General features: G+C 50.1%; 1 protein-coding gene across 2 annotated transcripts; it reads right to left on the bottom strand.

The window, feature by feature from the left end:
* Nucleotides 1-2,453: 2,453 nt before the first annotated feature.
* GPR83 (G protein-coupled receptor 83) lies at nucleotides 2,454-15,406 on the bottom strand. Of its 2 annotated transcripts, XM_006193574.3 has the most exons (4): nucleotides 14,845-15,406; nucleotides 12,101-12,226; nucleotides 8,430-8,563; nucleotides 2,454-5,292 (listed from the first exon to the last, which is right to left on the bottom strand). In XM_006193574.3, the coding sequence occupies exons 1-4, from the start codon at nucleotides 15,205-15,207 to the stop codon at nucleotides 4,659-4,661; spliced, it is 1,257 nt and encodes a 418-aa protein (XP_006193636.2). In that variant the 5' UTR covers nucleotides 15,208-15,406; the 3' UTR covers nucleotides 2,454-4,658. The 2 variants fall into 2 exon arrangements, with proteins under 2 accessions (XP_006193636.2, XP_014422259.2); XM_014566773.2 differs by lacking the exon at nucleotides 12,101-12,226.
* Between the last annotated feature and the right edge of the window lie 719 nt (nucleotides 15,407-16,125).

Genomic DNA, 16,125 nt, shown 5'->3' with positions numbered 1-16,125 from the left:
GGAAATTGGAAGCTCTAACCACTGGCGGGGGGGGGGGGGGGGGGAGAGAAGGGGAGTCTTGGGAAAGCAGGTGCTCTGCTGACACAGAGATTCGCAAACGCAGCGCTCTGCGAGCCCGAGGAGAGCGCTCAGATGGTCCAGGAGGGGTGTGGGAGGGGCGCTGGCACAGCACTACATGTGTGTGGTCACCTCACAAAAGGGTTTTAACTGTTTTGAAACACTGGGAAAGAATTAGCCATAGTGATATAGGAAACCGAGCCAAGAAACTAACAGGCAAGTTTTAAATCCCCTAAACAAATAAGATTGTTTTTAAAAAGGAAGTGTAATTTTCATATCCTACTTATCTCAGCAGTGACCTCTACTTGCTTGTTTTAATAATACAAATATAGATGTAATTTGATTGGAAGGATGCAGGGAAGAAAAGTGAAGGCTTGGAACTCTAGGTCTCCATTTCCATTGGTTTACTGTTCGTTTGTTTATAGACTTCAGAGGCACAGCATTGGATGAATCATGATCCTGGGTTTACAGCACACTGTTGGTCCAGGTGTGACCTGCTTTTAGCCATTTGGTTATTTGGTAATAGCGACTTTTAATCATGTAGTAAGCACCTATGAACTCCCTGCTCACCACGAAAGCTAGAACCTTGACAATTAATTATAACCACGTGGTTCCCATCGCCCTACATGCCAACCCATACCCCTTCTCCACCTGAGGTAACACATCCTGAATCCTGTGTTCATGATTCCTTTGCCTTCCTCATATTGAAGCTGAGCAACTTAAATTCATGACCAGTCTAAGGCAGGGTCACTGCTAGGTTGGAAACAGAAGGTGAGGAGAAGCCATTAACACCAAGCACTTTGTCCCCATGAAGCAGCAAATAGCTTATTCTCAGCAAGAGAGGCTATAAAACTGGAACCCCAGGGCTTTCTCACTTTAAATACCACTGATTATTTGTTTTACTTTTTTCCAAATGCATCCAGCATTGCATGTGTGGTATTTGTTCCTTCCCTAACTACACCTTGACATGAGAGAATGGCAGGGGTGTGGTGAGGGGGTGGGTACACGGAGATGCCAAAGCAAGATGCTGGCAACCTGATCCCACAGCACTAGCAGCATCTTCTACCATCTTCAGACAGCACTCTAGGACAAGCATTTTCCCCCAGTGGAAAATGGATCCTCCAAGACCGCCAGTCTTCCCAGATTTGCCTCTGGCCTCAGGCACTCTGGCACGGTTCCCATCATCCTCCGGGCCTTGGAGACACATCCCAACCAGCTTGGAGAGGTGAGGGGTTAGCCAAGTTCTGTCTGTGCTCTCTGGGGACCCTATGAGGAGGCTGTTAACCTTGACAACCTGCCTTGGTTGGTCAAGCAGGGCACTGGCCATCTGGGCATCACTAACAGCTTGTCTGGAAGATGCTTCTCACCAGAACTGAGCCCACAAGGGAGCATGAGATGCCACCTGTTCTAGAAGCCTGACCATGGAGCCGCAAGGGGTCCTGGGGCCGACTTACTCAAGCATTTCCCAAAGCATGTAACTCAATCACTGGATTTAGCACACTTAACAGGATTTACCGCCCCACCTCCCACCCCAAATGACTTGTATCCAAGGAAATTGTAGAACATTAGATTAAAAAGAAATAAAAATTCTTTTCTACATGGCTTCTCAGAACCTAATCTCCAAGAAGGTAGCATTTACCCAAGTTGGCCGTGGGATCTTTACCTGACCCTCAGTTTCCTTACCTGCAATGCAGAAATAATAATGCCCACCTTGGAGAAATACTGTGAAGATGAACGAGCTTACGGACTCAGAAACATTTAGCACGGCGTCTCACGTCAGCAAACCCTAGCACCCCTCTCTTCTATGCCTTTCATTTGTCTTTCAAATGTTTGCTGAGGCACAGGTGGATTCCCTTCTGTGTAATTATTTAACGCTGATTTCTGGGGCTCTGGATGGCATCAGGGTAATTACGTAGGCAGTGGGGTTCCTACGCAACTTACCTGGTCCGATGGGGGACCCAGGCCCAGTGGGGCAGAAACTCCGTGAACAGGAACGCGGGACCCACCGCACACTGCGCTTGGGAGCGGCAGCGTCGCCTCCCCGTGAATCACGAGGAACCTGAGGAGGCCCAGGTGAACGCTCTCAGCACAGATTCCTAATCACAGAAGAGGGGGCTCGGCAGCCAGCTCGGTGGAAGGCGCACTAGACCAGAGGTGTTTCAACCGGCAGTTTACCCTCTTAGTGCTGTGCTTGCCCCGTAAACGACGGGGGTCAGGGCAGAGGTGTCCTGGCTCTCTCCGACTAACCCATGTGGATCCCACATTAAAGGTCACCATCAGGGGAAGGCAGAGCGGAGTGGTAGAGTGCGTGCTTAGCCTGCGTGAGGTCCTGGGTTCAATCCCCAGGACTCTTCGTTAAAATAAATAAATAAACCTAATTACCTCGCCCTCAAAACAAAAAAATAAAAGGTTACCACCTGTGGCCTAATCACAGGGTCAGGAAGCCCAGCCCACGCACCCAAAATGTAGTTTATTGAGACTGGAGCAATTTACAGTAAAGTCCCCGTGACAGCACAGGGGAAAGACTCAAGTTGTACACATTTCACACCCACAAACACAAATCACGTTTTGCTCTGGGGCACACAGGGGGCAGGGGGAGGGGGCAGACAGGAAACTGATGGGAGACCCGGACCAGAGGGCCAGCAGGGGGCTTCTGCCAGAGGACGGCCTTCTCCGTGATTTGGCAGAATTTCCAGATGCCCCCAGTGGAAAACAAAGCAAAGCAAAGTGCTTTTCGAGCCAGACAAACTTTCTGTAGCCTGGCCACCTGTTCTCTTTCTGCTTCAAAGAATTTCCACGGCAGAATTTAAGAGACAAGGCACAGGCCTGGGAGCTATTTAACCTGAAAAACCCAGGTGGGGATCCCTCTGGGCTTAAAAGTCTCCCTCTGACCCCCTTGAAAGTCACTTTTTTTACCCACTGTTCAGAAGATGATCTTTCAAACTTTCTATTTTGAAAATGTTCCAACATCCTTGTACAGAGAGAGAAGAGTACAATGAACCCCCCCCATGGTTGGTTACAGGGAAGCAGGTGATATGACCCAAGTTCAGGTTCAATGAAAATTCAAGAGATCTAAGTGAACCTTGGGCAAGCCCCTTCTCCTGGGGCCTCAGTCTTCCACTCAGACCCAGAGCCATGCTTTGCTTTCAGGATGTAGCTGGTGCTGGAAAGAAAGCCCAAACCAGCATGAGCGCGGCAGTTGTTCAGGGCTGGTGAATGATGCGCTCTTGGGCCGGCTGCGTCTCTCCTGGGTGACACGCTGAGTCACTCAGGACCAGATGGAAGGTGATGAAAACACTCATAGTCTTTGGAATAAGATCCCTCTGGCAAGTTGAGTCATTAAGGACCATCACAATGCCCGTCTTTGTAAGTGACACGTGAGCTGCCAGGGCGATGCTGACAGCAAGACATCTTGTGGGAAGTGGCATGAAGAAGTCTGATCATTCAGACAACACGGAGGAGACATGGCTTGTCTAGACAGCTTGGGAGGATGAGGTGTCTTAATAACAATTATTTCCAGCATGTTGGAAAGCCAGCGCCCTCATCTCCTGCAAAAGCAGGGCGGCATTTTACCAATTCTTGTTTGGGGTGATCGCAGAAGAGAAGGAATTACGCATCCTGGGTGAGTTTCGTTCCCTGGTTCCTCAAAACACCACCATCCAAGGAGAGGCCCTTCAGCCAGGCCCTTCCCATGACCGGCTGAGGACGAGGGCGGTCTGTCTGCTCTGGGACAGACTTCTCCTTGGGCTCCTCCCCCACCTCATCTTCCAACCCTTCCTATGGGCACTATTCCTGGGAGGGGAGTCAGGAGTTCTTGGCTATGCCTGTTTCCTGCTAATCTCTAAATGGAAAAGCGTAATTCAGAGAATCAGACACACACACGCGTGCACGCACACACACACACACGAGGAAATGCTGCAAATCTATCAGCATTTTGACAGAACTTATCACAAGCTGGGGGAGAAGGAGGTGATTGTTATTTCCTCCTTTGTGCTTTTCTCGCTGTTTCCAAGTTTCAATCATCGTTTTTCTTTGCTTTAAGGAAACTCAGTCATTCCTCTTTGTTCTAAGGAACCCAATCGGTCCTTTCTTGTCATTTCCCAGGCAGGCGCCACAGACCTGGATGCATCCTGCTCTAACGACATCAGGAGGCGAGGCATACAGACCTCCACGCCGGCTCTGGCTCGCTAGCCTTTCACTGGCCGGTGACCCTTTCTCCAGCAGAGCTGTGCATCTGGGTCAGACACACCCAAGTCTGACTCAGGGGTCCTACACGGGAGCTCAGCGGCAGGGACGGCTGGAAGGCAGCTGCCTGACAGTGGGAGGCAGTTGACTGACTTAGCCCTGACCTGGGCGGAAGCTGTCCTGGGTCCCCAGCTCAGGGAACCAGCATTTGATAAACGCGTGTCTAGCTGGTGGCTGCCTTGAACTCTTCACATCAAATGGGGTTAGGAGGCTGGGCAGAGTCGCCAGGAACTCAAGAGTCCTCCGGCTTCTGCAGGAATTTGCTGTCGGCACTGTGAAGCTCCTGTGTGAGGCAGGCTCTTTTCCAGGCTCTGTCCTTAGGCTGGAGACAGAGCCCCCAGCCGTCACCTCCTCCTCTAACTCACTGCCACAATGGGCTCCACAGACAACAGGTCTGTCTTCCCAGACTGGAGTTGGGAGGAGGGCAGGGCGTTGGCTAGTGGAGCCCTGCGGCCACTGCCCTTCTCCGTCCAAGCCACCCTGAAGGCCACCCTGAAGGAAGGGGCGGGGGAGGGCGGCTGCGCCTCCTGGGGCTTGGGTGGCCTTCGGCACATGCTCAGTAACGCCTTCAGCTCGACCCTGAAGCTCTCGTTCAGCCAGCAGTAGATGAACGGGTTGTAGCACGTGCTACTCATGGCGAACCAGTGGAAGGCGAAGTACAGGGCGTTGCTGGTGCGGATGACCTTGCTGGACAGGAGGAGGACGTAGCAGTTGAGGGGGAACCAGCAGAGGGCGAAGAGGACCACCACCAGCATCAGCATCTTGATGGTCTTCTTCTTCTTGCGCCGCAGGGCCAGGTACTGCTCCGTGGTCACGTCGCCGATGGTGTTGCACAGCCACAGCTTCTTGGCCACACGGGCGTAGGCCACGGAGATGACGAGGAGGGGTAGGATGTACAGCAGGATGAAGGTGGCCAAGTCCAGGTACTTCCAGAAGAGGTCGGCCGGCTCGGGGAAGTCTGGCAGGCACAGGGAGCGGACAACGTCCTCACTGGGGCGGGGCGGGGTGGGGAAGGGAGAAGGGGAGAGAGAAGGCGGGTGTGCAGTCAGCGGGGAAAGGCCTCATGCCCAGAAGCACTGGGCTCCTGGGACATCTGTCGTAGCACGTTTGACCCCGCAGACTAATTTCCTAGCTCTCCCACTAGGCTGGGAGTGCTATATAGATAAGAAACACGTCTAGATCACTCTGGGTCCTCTTAACTTTGTATTATTCCTAGACCAGGAAAGAGAGCCAGTAAACAAACATTTGCTCAGTGAGTGAATGCAACACGGTGTTGCCAGTCTTAGAACTAACTCCTCCGGGAACACAATGTATTCAGGAAATCTTGGGATTTCCCTTTGTACCATCCATTCCCATTCCAGAGGGGAGTAAATAGAAAGTATGGGTCTTGAGAATGTGAGTGACAATGGCTGAACTCATACACCTTCAGCCACTCAGACAAAAAGTACTTATTTCCTACAGGACGTACCCAATCCTCTTCAAGCTTTTTAGGGACAACCCTGTGTATTGGAAGATCCAGAGAGGGTGTGTCAAGAATATACAGATTCTGTCTTGCTGAATAATGAGCCACTCACGGGGTGGCAGGGAGCTCCCCCAGCACCCGAGCTCCCACCTTGGGGAAGTAAAAACCCTGGGGCCATTTTGATTAAAGTCAGTTTCAATATCCTCGCACAAAGGACGTCAAGTCACAAGATGTATTACTTACAGATCCCAGAATGGGGGTGCGTGAGCCGGGAGAAGGGCGGTCCTCCCTCCCAGGTCACAGGTGAGCAGGGTCACAAGCACCTGCTACTAATAAGGTGGCTGGGGCGGAGATCACTCATTTTTCACAGGCTCGGCTCTGAGTGGTTACTTTAAAAGGTACCCAGGAACCCAGCTCCACCCACCCGTGGGCGGGCACCGGCCCCTCCCACCAGGAAACCTGCACCAGCCTCTAGACCAGCCTCACCCACCAGGGGGCAGCCACCAGAAGCAAGAAAACTACCACCCCCCAGCCTGTGGAACCAAATCTGCAAACGCAGGCCAGACCCCTAACCTGGGACCAGCCGGCTCCCGGCCCGGCCCGGGGTGACAAGAGGGCAGTGCACGGCTGGGACACAGAATGTCCCCTACTAGGGCCACTTCTCCAAGGCCAAGAAGCATGTAACTAACCCACCACATAGTAAAAATACAAACAGAAATTTAGACAAAACGAGGTAGCAGAGGAACACGTTCCAGACAAAGGAACAAGCTACAACCCCAGGAGAGCTCAGTGATGTGGAGACAGGCGATCTACCTGAGAAATCGCTCAGAGTAACAATCGTGAAGATGACCCAAGAACTCGGGAGAAGAATGGCTGTGCAGAGAGAGAAATGAGACGTTTTTAACAAAGAGTTAGAAAATATAAAGAACAACTGGAGATGAAGACTCCAGTAACTGAAATGAAAAATATACTGGAAGGAATCAAGAGTTGGATAAATGAGGCAGAAGAACGGATCAGTGAGCTGGAAGACAGAGTAGTGCTGAACAGAAAAAAGAGGAGAATGAAAATAAATGAGGACAGTTTAAGAGACTTCTGGGCCAGCATCAAACCACTAACATTTGCATTATAGGGGTTCCAGAGGGAGGAGAGAGAGAAAAAGGGCCTGAGAAAATATTTGGAGAGATAATAATTAAAAGGTGCTGTAATTGACTGTACTTCAATTGAAAAAAAAAAAAAAAAGGTGCCGGGGAAAGCATGGCAGGAACTTGTGGCAGGAATCCTAAGCTCGGGTCCTCATCTAAATGTCCAGACACTGGGTGTGAGCAGGGTTTTCATACTGTGAAATCTCTCAGCAGCAACTCAAAACTGCTACTTTCTCATCATACCACGTAGGTTGTTGCTCTTGTACGTGTGCCGGTGGCCATCACTAGTGAAAAAAAGAAAAGTCTCTTTGCTTTGTTAGCAGAAAAAAGAAATCGCCTTGCACATGTGAAGGCAGATGGGGAGTCTGAGTGCTGAGGGGTTTGGGTATGGGATTCATTCCAATAGCCTAGAATTTGGGGATTAGTTGAAACCGACCTTCAGAGCTTGCTCTCCTGACCCTGCGTAAGTTACAGGAGTGGAAGTGCATGTTTCAGGCGGGGCAGCACGTGGGGCTGTGGGACACGCCGGCAGTGCTCCCTCCACATCCTCTTCACTGGTCTGGAGCACCGGGCCCCCAGCTCCTGCCCTCCCTACAAGAAACAACCAGCACCCATGATCTTCCAGGGACCTAGGGCTCCCCTAAGGCCCCTGAAGATACTCCCCACTGAGCCACTGAGAGCCAGAAGTGGCCAGGGGTTTCCCTTTTCCCCAGGGAGGCCTGGAATATGAAAGGCCAGCTCCCTTGCCTCAAAGCGGGCAAACGCTGTGCCGGTTTGCCCCAGAGCTCCGCCTGCAAACCACACCCCATTTGCCGTCCTGCTCCTCCACTCACTCCCTTACCCATTATACCCCTGGGAGCACAAATCACAGGCACGTGTACCTTCCTTTATCTCAGGATCTGTTTCTAAGGAACCTCAGCTAAAACGACAATGAATTGGTGAAAATCACTCTAAGCTCATTCATTCACTCACTAAATATGTACTGAGAGCTCATTTTTTGGGGACAGTAATTTAGACGCTAGGGACACCGAGACGGCAAAATCAGAAAGAAGTGCTCTGCAAGAAACGCTCATTCTGAGAGCATAAGACAAAGCCGGTGATAACGGGGAGGGAGGGGGAGGTACGACTTCCTCCCCGAGACACTTAGATACACACATGTTGTTTGCACCTTGTGCGAGAGAATTTAACATCACCATCTTAGAGGGAGCCTGGGTGATCCTGAGTCTCAGTCGGGGTGAGTGCATGTCCCCAGTGGCAGAAGCTGATTGCTACTGCCTTGACGTCGCAGACACACTGGACAGAGAATAAGGAGGGAGCTAAAAGTGTTGAGAAGAAAAGGTGAGAAAAGGCAGAAAAACGGCAGAGGACAGACACGGGCCTGGAAGCAACAGGACTGGAGGGAGGCAGAGCGAACGGCTCCGGGCAGCAGACACCGGTAACTCTGAGACTGAGGCAGGGGGCTCAGATTTCTGTCTGTCGAGGTCTTCCGAGTCCCCAGATTGCTCCCTGTTCGTTCATCTCACCTGTACTTGAAGGTAAATAATTTCTGGTAGATAGCGTGTGGGAGCGAAAAGATCGTAGCCATGGTCCAGATGACAGCGATGTAGATGACGCCTTTTGTGATCGAGATCCGGGGCTTTAATGGATGCATGATGACCTGGAAGATAAGCAAACTGGGCATGACTGGCTGAAGACGGTGTGGTAAATGAGAAATCCAGGCAGTGCAACTCACTTGTCACAATGAGGCAGGTAGGTCCTATTTATAAAGTCAAGCGCCCCTCACTTCATTACTGAGAGGACAGGGAAGGAGTGAAGGAGGAGGTCTGTTTGCAGGACACCCACAGCAAGACTGGCAGAGAAACAGCTGCTGTCAGCCCCCACCTCTGGAGCTGAGCCTGTCTCCCCATCATTCTAGACCCCTTAGGTTACGAAGGGATCTGAGGGGTCTGAGGGTGACACACATGGACCATTTATGATGGGAAGCTGCACTGACCTTTATTTGGGGGTTCACCACACTCTTTCTGAAAGTCATTTCTAAAACTGCCGTGGGGCCCAGCTTTCCCAGCCCCATACGTAATAAAGCCAGTGTGAGAGACTTGAGGCTGAAAAGAGAGACTTGAGGCTGAAAAGTGTCTTGGAATTGATTGCTACTTGTATGCATATTCAAGTCTCCTAAAAGTTTTAAATGAAGACTTGGGAATTCAACAGCCTTCTCATTTTAAGATTAGAATCATTATTTCTTTTTTTAAATTGAAGTATAGTTGTTGTATAATATATACATTACAGGTGTACAATATAGTGTGATTCACAATTTTTAAAGGTTACACTCCACTTACAGTTATTATAAAATACTGGCTATACTCCTCGTGTTGTACAGTATTTCCTGGTAGCTTATTTTCCACCTAATAGTTTGTATCTCTTACTCCCCTACGTCTATCTTGCCCCTCCCCACTTCCCTTTCCCGACTGGTAACCGCTAGTTTGCTCTCTATATCCGCGAGTCTGCTTTTTTTTGCTGTTATATTCACTAGTGTGTTGTATTTTTTAAATTCCGCATATGAGTGATATTATACAGTATTCGTCTTTCTCTATCCGGCTTATTTCATTTAGCATAATGCCCTCTAAGTCCATCCATGTTGCTGCAAATGGCAAAATTTTCGTTCTTTTTTATGGCTGAGTAGTATTCCATTGTATACGTACACCACATCTCCTTTAACTAGTCATCCATTGATGGACACTTAGGTTGCAAGATTAGAATCATTTCTTGGAAAAGGCATTTGGGGATAGGTGAGTCCAGGATCATAAAGGGCTCCCACTGCCTCAGGATGCTGCCCAGGACACACTGCACATTCTGGCTGTGTCCTCCCAAAGTTTTCTGCCAATTTTTAAAAAAAATTTATGGGAGGAATAGACTAGGCTTTAGAAGCTGCCCCGCACATCTCCATCCTTGACTTTGCCATCTTTGCCCCTCACTCCCCTTCCTTGTTTGGGCTGATGAAGGGAGTGGAAGCCTGCATCAGAAGCCTCAGACACTCAAAGACCCCACTGGCTCTGGAACAGGGCCAATGACATGTGGGCAATGTGGGTGAGACTTAACCCCCTGTTCCTCAGACCCACGTTTGGCCCAAGGGTCAACCCTCAGGTTGCTGTGTTACATGGGGTGGGCATAGTCCAGGGAAAGGTGATCCAGAGCCCCTCTTGTTGAATTAGGGGAGAAGGTTAAGAAAAGGCAGGAAATATTTGTATGCAACCTTTTCACACTTTGCACCAAAGCATCTTAACGTAAGAGCCAGAAAGCAGGCATTTCAGGGATAAAGAGATCGCAAAGTTTGCCAAGTCTAGTCCCCATTAGATCCATGAACCTCCTCTAAAATCCCTCATGAAGTGATCATCCAGACCTTGCTTAAGTATGGCTGGTGACATGAAGCCACCACCTCCCCAGGCGGCTGCATCCATCTTCAGACACTTCTGTTAGAAAACGCCTCAGCACATTGAGCTGCATCTTTGAGTCTGTATCTCAGAAGCTTCCCATCCCTTGGTCTTTGTTGTGCTTCTTGGAGCTACTCAGAATCAATGCTCTCTCTCTCTGTCCCAATGGCCCTTATGATGTTGGCCTCGTAGGTGTCCTTGTGTCTTCTCATAGCAGGGTGGTCTAATGATCCGAGTGTGAGCCTGGAGCCAGACAGACCTCAGCCCTACTTCTAGCTTCATCAATCACCAAGGATGCACTTTCCTGAGCCTGCACTCCTTGACTCAGCATAGACCTAAGTAGACAACAGTAGTTCACTGACCGATAGGCACATGAAAAGATGCTCAGTGTTGCCAATTATCAGAGAAATGCAAATCAAAACTACAATAAGGTATCACTTCACACCAGTCAGAAAGGCCATCATTAAAAAAGTCCACAAAGGAAAAATGCTGGAGAGGGTGTGGAGAAAAGGGAACCCTCCTACACTGTTGGTAGGAATGTAATTTGGTGCAGCCACTATAAAAAACAGTATGGAGAGTCCTTAAAAAACTAAAAATAGACTTACTATATGATCCAGCAATCCTATTCTTGGGCATATAGTTGGAGGAAACTCCAATTTGAAATGTTACATGCACCCCAATGTTCATAGCATCACTATTTACAATAGCCAAGACATGGAAACAGCCTAAATGTCCACTGACAGTTGAATGGATAAAGAAGATGTGAGATATATATATAAATATAAATATAAATATAAATATATAAAATACTACTCAGCCATAAAAAAGAATGAAATAATGCCATTTGCTGCAACATGCATGGACCTCAAAATAATCACACTAAGTGAAGTAAGTCGAACAGAGAAAGACAAATATCATATGGTACCACTTATATGTGGAATCTAAAAAAATGACACAAATGAACTTATTTATAAAACAGAAAGAGACTCACAGGCATAGAAAACAAACTTATGGTTACCGAAGCGGAAAGGGGTGGGGGAGGGAGGGATAAATTGGGAGCTTGGAATTAGCAGATATAAACTACTATGGATAAAATAGATAAACAACAAGGTCCTGCTGTAGAGCACAGGGAACTATATTCAGCAGCTTGTAATAACCTATAAGGAAAGAGAATATGAGAAAGAATATATATATATATGTATAACTGAATCACTATGCTGTACATCAGAAACTAACACAAAACTGTAAATCAATTAAACTTCAATTAAAAAAAAAACAATGGTTCACTGAGTCGGCATGAGTGAGGCACCTACGTGGAGCCACGCTCCTCCAGGATGGGGACCCTCAGGTCCCCTTCAGCTTCCTTCACTATATCCACCCACATGTGTGTGATGGGGCAGGTCAGTCAGCAGGACCTGCCGCCTGCCCCCCAGTTTGTCTACCTCCTCGACAGTCTGGGTCTGGGGCTATCCATCTCCCTGCCTCTGACCTGGCTCTTTTCATCTGTGACTTTCTGGATTTGCTTTTCACCCCCAAAAACAAGCCCATTCATTTCTGACACACAAAATGCCAGGAAGCAGAACAACAAACGGGACATAATTTTTTGCAGTCCCAGCTCAGAGGGCATCGTAGGCCTAATTTAATGCTCACAGAAGTCACTAAGAAGACAAATAAACTCACTGAAAAAATGGACTAAAGCATGGTCTTGAGCCCTTGGAAATCAAAACCAGAGAGGGTAGGACAGGGTGCCGGGGATGAATCCTCACCTGGTGGCGGTCCACGGCGATGGCCGTCAGCGTCAGGGCTGAGACGTGCAGGGAGCAGTACTGGGCAAAGCGGCTGACATGGCACATGCCTTTCCCGAACACCCATGTGCTGTTCACGAAGCGGACCTGCAGACCAGCCCGCAGAGCTCAGGAGACAGGCAGGCCTGGACCCTGCCACCCGCCTCCTGTGGTCTCTGCCGAGTACCCCACAGGAGGCCCCCACCCTGGCCTCTCTTCCTTCCACTCTCACTGCTGGACTGTGGGTCACACGTGCTTTTCTCCCGCACAGTTCACCCTCCATCATTCAATTCAACCAATCCTAACCAGGTGCCCGGAGAACATGGGAAAAGCATGGGCTCCGGAATTAAACTTCCCACCTCTAGTCTTTTCTAGCTGTGTGACCCTGGGCAAGGTAACCTCTCTGAACCTCAGTTTCCTCATTTGCAAAAAAAAAAAAAAAAAAAAGGCTTAAAAGTCTCTACCTTGTATCTTACTGTAAAGTTAATTTTTTTTTAAAAGTCTACAAAGCATGAAAGCATGGAACGCAGTGTCTGACAGATTGCTAGAAAGATATGATTAGAAATAACTAGTAGCTATTTTTCTGGTAATAATAAAATTCCTTCTTAGCTCATCTGAGTTCAGACTACTGGGGGAGACACGTCTGAAAAGTCACAACATAGAGCGTGGGCTGAGCTCTGGAATGTTGGCCAAACAGGCCTGGCAACGCACTGTCTGAGAAGGAGACCCAGGGCCTGCAGTGGTGGGAGCAGGGGCTGGGGGTGTGGGTGGGGGGAGAAGACAGGCTCCCAGGGCGTGTGGCAGATACATATCCATCTCCCTATATATCTGTATTTACGTATCTGTGTATATATGTATACATATAAAAACTGAGTCACTTTGCTGTACACCTGAAACTAACATTGTAGATCAATTACATGCCAATAAAAATAAAATAAAAAAGACACCAGTGGGGAGACAAGAGGAGCCAGAGATACACTCTCCTGTGCTTTCAAGGCAGCAGAGAGAGAGTGTGTGTATGTGTGTGTGGCGGGGAGGGGTGTGGTATTTGGGAGTCCCTTTGTCCTTAGCTAATGCTCAGAGCATCCTGAGTGGCCAGGAATCTGTTAGATGTAGGTGGGAAGGAGAGCAGAAAAAGTCCCTGGTTTGGAGTAGCAGAAGCTTAACAAGGTCCAAGAGTGCCCCGCCCCCTAGTGCCCAGTTGAGTGGCTTAGTGGACAGAACTCTGGCTGCACTTGAGTCAGGGGAAGTCATTCTTATCCTGGCTCTGACAATTACTAGCCAAGCGACCTTGGACATGGGATTGAACCTCTCTTTGCCTGAGTTTCCTCATCTGCCAAATGTGAGTAACGTTCTCATAAGTGAGGACCAGAGAGAGAACATAGTTTTCAAATGTAAGGTTCCGGAGGATGTTCACACAGGTGGATAAGCTTGTAGTTTACTCTCTTCTTTTTGCTTGTCTGTTATTTCTGGTTGAGTGTGTGTGTGTGTGTGTGTGTGTGTGTGTGTGTGTGTGTAAGAAAGAGAGAAAGAGAAAGAGATAGAAAGAGATATAAACAGATACGGTTTGGTAATAACTCAAGGTTATTGCATAAATTGGAAAAGACGTAACTCAGAAATACAAGGTAGAACTGTCAGGATGATTGCTTGGTCACAGCCCTCAGTCTCAGTCAACCATGAGCACCACACTCCCAAGTCACGGAGGGACAGAACTGGCACCGTTAATGCCCAGCAGCCAGGGAAGGGGGTGAGGAGGGGGTGGGCTCACCTACCACCCATCTGCAAATGCCCCCAGGCTGCCCCAGCCCTGGGGCCCAAGCCCACCTCACCCTCATCTCTTCCACAGCACAGACTCCATACACAGCCTCACTGTCAAACCATAGACGAGAAATGCAATTTAAATAAGTGATCTAGGAAAATGCACTCAAGGTTCCACTAACAACTAGCAACTGTTTGGTATTTCAGATTGGTGCAAAGCAGCATCCTGAGGAGGGGGCACATTTAATGAGCTGCACTTCTGGAGGGGGGATGACTTAACAATCTAAGCTGGTATTTCAAGGGGCTCTGGTTTACTGCTCCATCAGCAGGCAGGCTCAAGATCAGTGATACTGAACAGGAAATGGTCATTTATCCACAGCTGGCTGAAGGCAATTGAATCACTGACCCCAATGCCATGAGCTGCGGAAGCTCTGACTTAGGAGGTAATGAAACAGAGACAGACAGACACAGTGTCAGAGAGAGATTCAGAGAGCAGAAAGACAAAACCACAGAGAGACAGACAAGGAGAGTCAGAGAGAAAGGTGAAGAGAGACAGAGACAGACAAACAGAGGAACCAAGAGAGAGCCACAGATAGGAAAAAAAGAGGAAGACAGAGAGAGAGGAGAGAGGGAGAAAGGCTCCCAGCCGACTAACAGGCAGAAAGACAAACAGAATGAGAGAGACAGAGAGTGGCAGACTAAGAGACAGAACACAGGAGACTGATGAGAGATAAGAAATGAAATGAGAAATGAGAGGACAAGACAGAGAAGAGACTAAGACAGATAAAGACAGGAAATCAAGCAGAAGAGGGAGACAGAGAAATGAGTGAAATCGGGATGGGAGAGGGAGAGGGACCCAGAGAGACAAAGACAGAGAGGCAGACACAAATAGAATGACAGCGAGACAGGGAGAGAGACGATGCCAGAGGTGGGAGAGAGCCCAGCGCCTCCCCAGCCCTCGGTCTCACCAAAGTGAAGGGGGTGTTGAGGAGCGTAATCATGATGTCGGCGACGGCCAGGTTGACGATGAAGAGACTGGTGGCCGAGTGCATCCGCTGGTTCTTGAAGATGACATGACAGACCAGGACGTTGCCAAAGAGCGAGAAGATGATGATGAAGGAGTAAGCCACGATGAGCAGGGCCTTCACCGTGGGGTTCTGGGACTCGGCCCCGTAGCGCCTCCGGCCCACGAAGTTCTGCCAGTCGGAGAAGGTGTAGTTGTTCCAGAAGAAGTGCGAGGCGTTGGGTCCGGCCAGGGCCGCCTCCGGGCTCTGCTCGTCCGCGGCTCGCACCACGGGGAGGAGGCAGAGCAGCACCCAGCGAGGGACCATTTTGCAGGAGCCTCCGCGCCCGGGACGGGGCGGGCGGGAGGGACGTCCCGCCGGGCGGCGCGCGTGCGCTCGGGCGCCGGGAGAGGAGCGCGCGGGGCTGGGCGCGCCAAGACCCCGGGCCCCTCAGGGCCTGGCTGGCGCCAGTGCCCACCGGTCTCCTGCCCGCGATCGGCGTGCTCGGGGCCGCGGGCCGCACTTTTGTGTCTCTGCGGCGCCCCCACGGCTGCGGGCGAGAGAGCGCCTCTGCCTATCCGGCGGCGCGGCGTCTCTCCCGGCGACCGTGACGCGCTCCAGCTCCGCAAGCCTCCCCCACCCCCCGGCCCCAGCCCGCTCCCGCTCTAGAAATAAAACTCCGGCCAGGAGTCAGGGCTGTTTCCCTAACGCACAGTCATCCGCGTGCTTTCTGCTTACGCCTCGCCATCGGAAAGGGAGCGGGCGGCAGGCGCCTGGGGGCGGCTGGGGACGTGGGGCGCACCGCACGAACTGGGGCCGCCGGCTCCAGGCAGCCCCCTATTCCGCGCAGGGACACCCTTGTCCCGTCTGAGCGTCAGCCCTGGCAGGTTTCAGGTTGAGGTGGATCACGGTCCCGGCGGTTCCAGTACAAGGTGAATGATGAAAGCGATGTAGGCTTTCTCCAAGCGCCTTCAGTGACCAGACTTAAGACGTGCGGGGGCCTTGCCACGTTTTATTTCCTTCCATTCACTAAGAATGTAAGACGCTTTGTTTTTCAAGGAAACGCTTCAAAACAGTTCTCCCGACAGGTTCCAAGAATCAAAGGATAAGTAGCTCTGTGCCCACTTCTTGGTAACTGAGTTTCCTGCCGTGGGAGTTTTTGAAGCCGTACCTGTCAGGGATATCACCCATGTTGTTTTTTGCTTCTCCAGGAAATCTTGGTATCTTGCTCTCCGGTTTTTTTCA

This window comes from Camelus ferus, chromosome 10 (assembly GCF_009834535.1).
Source record: "Camelus ferus isolate YT-003-E chromosome 10, BCGSAC_Cfer_1.0, whole genome shotgun sequence".
In the NCBI taxonomy this organism is placed as follows: Eukaryota; Metazoa; Chordata; class Mammalia; order Artiodactyla; family Camelidae; genus Camelus; species Camelus ferus.
Note: the sequence above shows the minus strand (reverse complement) of the source record. Positions and strands in the feature narration are given on the sequence as shown.